Here is a 7,787-nt window from a genome sequence, read left to right as displayed (position 1 = left end):
CATACATACATACATACATACATACATACATACATACATACATACATACATACATACATACAAGCATATAGATACAAACTCAACTCAACTCAAAAATACTTTATTAATCCCAGAGAGAAATTATTTGTTGTTGTAACTCATTATCCTCATTTCATTAAGAGATGTTATAGATACTGATGGCTGTAGACAGGAAGGATCTCTTGTAAAAGTGGATCCTAAGTAACTGGCTGCAGATGCCGTCTGATCCGTCCACCCAGACTCGGCTGGCATCTCGGTTCCCCTCGGGCTGTAGGACCGCCCAAATGCCGGGCAAAACTCCTCCCAGAGCGATGGCCACTCCTCCCAGCAGTCTGCCGAGCTCCTCGTCACTGCGGACAGCCAATTGTAGGTGCTGAGGGACGATCCTGTCCTTCCGCTGTCACGAGCCGTGTTTCCTGCTAGTTCCAGGATCTCAGTGATCAGGCACTCGAGCACAGCTGGCAGGTAGATGAGAATGCGTCCACAGAACATCCTTTTCAACTCATTTGAGATTTGGGGCTGTAGTTGAGATATTATTTGAACTTTTGAGATGTTAATCAGCTGCTGTTGGTTGTAGAAAACAGCTTTGTTGCCATAGTTACGCATCATAACAAATGTCCAAAAATAAAAAAGTTTCAGTAATAATCCTTCCAGCTGCACAGCATCTGATACCAGAGGAAACAACCATCCAAAAAATGTGATTTACATCCAGAAAAAGAGGAATTAAAGTTTCCAAAAGCAAAATCTCAAAATGAAAGTAACAGAGCTGCTCCAACATGCAGCCACCTTGAGCGGCGCAATTCTAAAACACTAAAACACACATAAAATTAGGTATATAAATATATATATATATATATATATATTACTGTACATACATACTGTACATACAAAGACATACATACTTCATTGGTCCCGCGGGGGGGGGGGGGGATTTGAGACACCCAGTAGCATGCTCTAATTATACAGAAAATAGACACATATGAAATAATCAAAAAAGAAGCAGAATACACAGATTTGGAAAAAGATAATATGCACTTATCGAAACCTGGCTGGGGGGCCATTCTGGGTAGAGCTTGCATGTTTTCATCGTGCATGCATGGGTTTTCTCTTCTGAAAAGGAAGACGTGGGTAAAAGATAATGGTCGGTTGTACAGTCTTGTTCTATTTACTAACTCTGTTTTGTCTCTGCAGAGTACTGATGGTTAAAATAGGTGAGGATCTGTCCAGGAAAGATGTGGAGGAAATTAAATTCCTACTGAGCAACATTATACCTCGTGAGAAAATGGAACGCTCTAAGGTATGACAATGAAAGAAGCTGATGGGGGTTAATGGCCTACACTTATTGACTTTCATTTTGTCACAAAGTTTTGCAGTTTCCTCGTTCCTCTTGCAGACGTTTTTGGACGTGATCACCGAACTTGAGAAGCTGGACTCGGTTTCACCTGAAAGACTGGACGAGGTAGAAAAATGTTTCCTCGCCATTGGCAGGGTTGATCTGGTCAAAAAATTGAATGCTTACAAGATATCAGGTGAGACTGTGTTACTAAAACTTTAAGTAATAAATATAATTAATTTATTCCTTCATATAGATTAGAATTTTGTTCTAACAAAATGTGACATCCTGTTTGCATAGTGAACAAGGAAAGAGAAACAAATTAATCTTTGATCCACACATTTGGCTAAAATGGCTCATAAACCAGACAATAATATATTGCGCCTGAAGGGATTTCTGCATTGTTTGCAGCAAAGATTATTAAGACACACAGCACTGTATGTGCAAAAGTAAAAAAACTAAAAATGAGTGAAAAAGCAGACACAGTTCTGAAGGTCTTTCAAAGTTTGTCTTTGGATTTTGACTGCTATTTCTGTCCACTACCTGGCCAGTTCCAGAGGAAAAAAATTGTATTATTAAACCTCCCAAGTCTGACTTTTGAATCACTGAAACATAAAAAGTCCCCTCAATTTAGTAAACGAATGGGTAATAATAATTGTGTAAGAGATAAAAACAAACGTACACTTCTTTGTATTTAAAAGGAGCTCATATACTTTTATTGTTTTTTTTTTCTTCAATAAATGGACTAAAATTAGTATTTCTTATAGCAAAACTGCATACTTTAATTTATTCTTTGTTTCTCATGTGTGTTTTCTACAGAGTCTTTGGCTCAACAGTTAAGATGTCAAGCTACTGTAAGTCGTCGTACAAGAGGTAATATGTTATTCTCTAAAACTTGTAGTTTTTAAAAACTGCTTCTTACTCAATCCATTGCAGGACATGTAAAACAGATGCAGTGTATTGGTAATACATTTAAAGCAATGCTATAAACCAGTGGTATATTAGGCTTCAAAGTCAAAGCTATAAAATTTATATGCTTTTATTAGCGTTGCAGTTTGCCAAGATATATATATAAACTAACAAAAGGCTAAATAAACCAGGCAGAAACTACAGTGAAAGTTATTTTACAATTGCTTTCACACTAAAATAAAGATTTTTCCACAGCTTCTTTACCATTTTAGAGCACAGACTTCTCAAACGAACACACCTACGAGTCGGCAGGTTAAACACATCCTCCAGGTGTGCAAACACACTCGTGCTCAAATGAAAACACGCCAGTCAGGTAAATCACTACGCTGATGCAGCATCTGTGCAGAAGTGGATTTGGCACATAAAGAGGCGCGTTGAGAAGTAGGGGTGCATTGGGTGCTACAGCACCGTATGTCCATTTTCAGATTAAACAGGCACAGCCAATATGCAATAACTTTGTATGGATTATGATGTCCTTCACATGGGTGTTCAGAGTAAATTCGCACATGCTCACATCACCTCACAACTCTCACAGCTGTAGGAGCTTCTTCCCACAATGCTTTGCAAATGAGGACATATCCTGAGGTTAATGAAGCCTCAGGACCAGACCCAGTTAAGTGAACTGATGCCAAGACTAAAACTTGTTCAGTGTTCCTGTACGTACTGTAATTGTGTTCTTAAACATGTTTGTCTACACAAAAAGTTTATTTTTCTCAGCTTAAAAACTGGAGCAAATTTTTATTTTGATTTCATGCTTACTGACTTGATTTAACTGTAAGAAATAAAACTTTTCATCAGTCTGCAGCGCTGATCCTGTGTAGCGCTTGGTAATTTTATTTATGTAAATTTTTCTGCGCATCACGTAGGAATTATGAGGAAAATAAAAGTACCAAAACTGTTTTGGGGTTCAGCACATCAATTGCTTAAAAAAACAAAACAAAACAAACAAAAAAAACCATATTATATAAAAGTGTATTTTGTTCAAGTTTTTAATTTAGCAATAATTTCCTGATGTTGTGCTAATTAAGTGTTGTTTTTTTACAGTCGAGACTTCTGCTGAGCTTTTGCCTCAACAGCAAAATTGTCGAGATGCTGTGAGTAAAACGGTGTACAAATGCAAAGTTTTCTCACTATTTTTCTAGAACTAAAGTTAATTTAACATATATATATATATATTTGATTTATCCAGGCACTTAAACAAAGACAACCTCAGCAGCATGTTGGTAAGATGGGCTAAAAGTTAAATTGGCGATAGGGAAATGTTACTTTTCATTCATTCATTCAACCTTTAGTTGCCGTTCGGTAAAATTCCCTATCCGGCCCACTGTAACAGATCATGTTGGATTACAGTTTGTCGCACGGGGCTTTATTGTTACCAGGTAACAATAGGAAAGCCCCGCGGGACGCTCAGATGTTTTACTTTGCTGTGCTTTTTACTCTTTCAGCAGCCAAAGTCGTCATGTCATCGCCTGTACGCAGTGGGCCAAGCAGAGGGGTAAACTTCATTCATTCATTGAACTTTTTTTTCTTTACATCTGTTATGAAGTGGTAAAAGTGTATTTATAACACGTCTGCGCTTTCTTCTTTAGAGTCCAATAGAACAGTACGACTTGAACACTAACCCCAGAGGAGTGTGTGTAATTATAGACTGTGTGGGCCATGACGGAGGTGAGACTCGAAGCCTTTTAATTAAGTGAAAGTACCAAAACAACCACAGTATGTACAATAAATATTTCAGTTGTGGGTAAGAGCTCTGATTCTAAAACCATTTTACTGTAAAAGTACAAAGCACAGCAAAGTATCAGGACTTAATAGATGAATACACCAATGCCTTAGTGTGAAATAAATCTACTTTTTACAGTCAGATGGTTTAATTTGGTCAAACAAAGTAGTGCAAATTCATCTTTATTTAGACTTCCTTTAAGAGCTGGATTCAGTGTGACCCGATAATTAGTTATTTTCAGCTTTGAGCCATTTCATTTCAACATAAACGATAAGAAGTTGAGCAGATTTTCCCATCTACAGGTGGCTAAAAGAACTTTTTAAAAAGGTGTACTACTTTATAACCTTCTTAAAGTAACTATATAAATACTTTGTTGTGTGAATGCTGAGTCAGTAATCACTTGATTATTTTCCTATATTTTAATGTAGATTTGCCATCTAACTACTTCGTCATACTTTGTTCTTTTAGGTTTTAATGTTATTTTGCTACGTTTGCTTTTAGCTACCAATTTGCTAGTTTTAGCTTTAAGCTACTGTTTTTCTAGCTTTTATCTACTATTCTGCTTTGTGTAGCTTTTAGCTCAAGTTCTGTTACTTTAACTTTTAACTACCGTTTTGCTCATTTACCCTTAAGTATTGTTCTACGTTTTTTTCTTTAGCTTTTAGCTACTAATCTAAGCAAATAGCGTTTGGCTACAATTTTGCCTATTTTAGTTACAGTTTTTTTCTAATTTTAACTTGTTTTTCTTGTTCTGCCTTTAACATTTCAGGTAAATTTTATTAGTCAAATATCAACTAAGCCATTCAGCAGTCAGCATTTGCACATTTTCACAGAAAATATGAACTTCTTTAGTTTTATTTTATTATATACTTCCATTTTTAAACAAATAGTCTCACCGAGACACGGTCTCGTTCTGCATAGAACTGTAGCGAACACAACAAAGTCCATGCTCAATAATCCAGGTATACAATCCAACATTTTTCAGTCAGTTCATCTGGACAACGAAAATACAAAACAAAAATACAGTTTAAAACAAAAACAGAAAATTCAGTACAAACTAGATGAAAATCAGAGAAAAGGCAGAACAATAAATATAAAGAGAAACATGAAATAAAAATGACTGGAAATGACAATACTTAATAACAATGAAACAAATATAAAGACAACACTATAAATACACATAAAAGCACAGTTTGTGTTGGAAAATCTCCATGTTCCATGGAAAACTGATCATTAAGTGCATGAAGTCAGAAGCTGAGCTCCACACTGAACTTCTGCATTTTTACCATTTGAATGAAAACTGAAACAAAAATGAACCAAAAATGTCCAATTGCATAATTTCTGTACATCATCAGTAAAGATTTGCTCTAACTTGATCATGTATTGATCATATATCAAAACATTCAGCTCGTTAAGGAGAAGGGTATTATATTGCTATTGGTGCAACTTTAGCTTTTTGAAATATTTAGCCTTTTCTGCCACTTTTTTTTCTTGTAGAAAATGAATGGAGCTCATTTTCCATCCTTCAGATCTTTAGATTTGTTTACAACCTTTTACTGCTCCTTTCACATTTAGTCCCTGTTCAGCTTCTTTCATCTTCCTTGTGCTAACTTAAACTTTTTTCCAGCTGTTTTGGGCTCCTTTCTGCCTTATTCTGCTAAATACAACATTTTTGTGCTTCTTTTAACTTCTTTGTGCTTATTTCAGCTTATTTGCTTCTTTCAGCTTATTTCTGCACGTTTCAACCATTTCTGCTATTTCAGCTGTTTTTATGCTAATTTTAGCTTTTTCAGCTAATTCCATATTTTTTGCACTCATTTCAACTTTTTTCAGCCCAATTCAGCCAAAATGTGCTCTCTCCTCTTCGTTTTGGTAATTTAAGCACTTCTTTCTGCTTTTTTAGCTACCTTTCAGCTGTTTTTTAATGTGCAAATGTCTGCATTTTCAAATATCTTCCACTTTCTTGTGCTCATTTCTGCTTCTTTCTGCCTAATTGGGCACAGTTGTGCTCTCTCCACTTCCTTTTGGCAATTTAAGCTTCTTTCTGCTTTTTAGCTACTATTTAGCTGCTTTTTTTCCCCCAAATAAGTTCCACTTTTTGTGCTAATTTCTTTTTTCAGCATAATTGGACAAACATGTTCTTTCTGGTTTCTTTTGCTACTTTAAGCTACCTTTTTTTGCATTCTTTTAGCTAATTTCAGATAAATTCAAGTTATTCGTGGCAATTTGTGCTACTTTCAGCTTATATAATTTCTTTCTGCTCCTTTCAGCTTTATTTTTTTTTGCTAGTTTAGAGTTCTTTCTGCCTTTTCAGCTTTTTTAGCTACTTTTTGCTTTTTTTTCTGCAAATTCTTCAGCAATAAGCATTCATGGTCTCCTCTTTTCATTCAGGACTGTTGGAGCAGACGTTCAAGGCTCTTCACTTCAAAGTTCTCCTCCTCCAGTGGCTGAGTGCTGATGACATGCTTCTATCTCTCAGAGAGATAGCTGAACAAAGAGACCACTACAGATATGATGCTTTTGTCTGCTGCATCATTAGCCGTGGTTCACAGAACCACCTCTTTGGGACGGACTTGTATTACACCAGTTTATCCATAGACACTATCAGAGGTCTTTTCACTGCTGATTCCTGTGCCATGCTGGCTGGTAAGCCAAAGCTCTTCTTCATCCAGAGGTACAATGTTGCAGAGTTAGGTCCATCTGCGAGAGCGGACTGCTGGGATGAGGACCTCGAGGTAGACGGTTGTGACGGACAGCTAACAACTGATAAAATCCCCACAGAAGCAGACATATTCTGGAGTCACTGCTGGACACATGAACGTCAGCTAAACCAAGCGCAACACCACTCCATTTATCTGAAGGCCCTGGCGGACGCCTTGCACAAATCCCAAAGGAGGTACAAACACTCAAGAGTGAGGAACATTTTAGTTCAACATCATGTCACGCTGTTCAGCTAACGGTTTTTTCTCGTCCTGACAGGAAAACTAGTCTCGTTGATGTTCACACGGAGATGAACGGGGCCATCTTTGAGCATAACAAAAGAAATCCTGGAGCAGCTTACCACATTGATGTGAAACACACTTTAAGGAAAAATCTTTTCCTAGAATAGAGAAGTTACAGTAACGTCATTATGCCTATAACCCCATTACACTCACTTAAGTCCAAACCTTTGCCAAAGAAGAACATGTTTTATGTAACTACACTGACCCCTGCTGGTTATTTTATGCACCGCACCTTCCAATGAAGAACAAGCTTTTTATTTAACCAGTTTCATTTAACCAGTTTCTTATACTGTATATTTATTTTATATTTATTGTTTTTTGCCTATTCTGTATGTTTTTTTACATATAAGACTGAAAAATAGGCCTACCTGAAATATGATCCAAAACTTATCGATGAGTATCAGCAAAATGCAGATATTTTAAGAGTAAATGAGTAAAATGTAAATGAAGAAAACACACGTAAGTTTTTGTTTGACAGCATTAACTACATTGCTGTGTACAATCCCACAATGTTGAACACAATTCTTTCATGTTTCATGCATTTTAACACTTTTTATATGCCATTTTATATTAAATATAAACAATAAATCATGTCTAAATAAGCATCACAGATTTATTTATGTAGAACTTTGGTCCCTTAAAACTGGAGACTGAAAGTAAAAGAGACATTAGGAAAAAATGTTAGTTTTATCGCAAACGTTTTCAGTTCAGACTTTTTGTAATAAGTAGACGTCAAAATTAA

At 36.2% G+C, this 7,787-nt stretch overlaps 1 protein-coding gene across 1 annotated transcript in view; it reads left to right on the top strand.

Moving 5' to 3' along the window:
* Positions 1–7,268, top strand: part of LOC119419088 (CASP8 and FADD-like apoptosis regulator) — an 8,347-nt gene extending 1,079 nt beyond the window's left edge. The window contains exons 2-9 of the mRNA XM_037686386.1: positions 1,210–1,315; positions 1,412–1,547; positions 3,365–3,414; positions 3,510–3,543; positions 3,769–3,815; positions 3,910–3,988; positions 6,435–6,939; positions 7,023–7,268. Coding sequence (XP_037542314.1) covers positions 1,210–1,315; positions 1,412–1,547; positions 3,365–3,414; positions 3,510–3,543; positions 3,769–3,815; positions 3,910–3,988; positions 6,435–6,939; positions 7,023–7,152 — 1,087 coding nt within the window. The 3' untranslated portion in view covers positions 7,153–7,268. The remainder of the gene's footprint in view (positions 1–1,209; positions 1,316–1,411; positions 1,548–3,364; positions 3,415–3,509; positions 3,544–3,768; positions 3,816–3,909; positions 3,989–6,434; positions 6,940–7,022) is intronic.
* The last annotated feature ends 519 nt before the right edge of the window (positions 7,269–7,787 follow it).

Source organism: Nematolebias whitei, chromosome 13 (genome assembly GCF_014905685.2).
Source record: "Nematolebias whitei isolate Nwh7 chromosome 13, NemWhi1, whole genome shotgun sequence".
Classification (NCBI taxonomy): Eukaryota; Metazoa; Chordata; class Actinopteri; order Cyprinodontiformes; family Rivulidae; genus Nematolebias; species Nematolebias whitei.
Note: the sequence above shows the minus strand (reverse complement) of the source record. Positions and strands in the feature narration are given on the sequence as shown.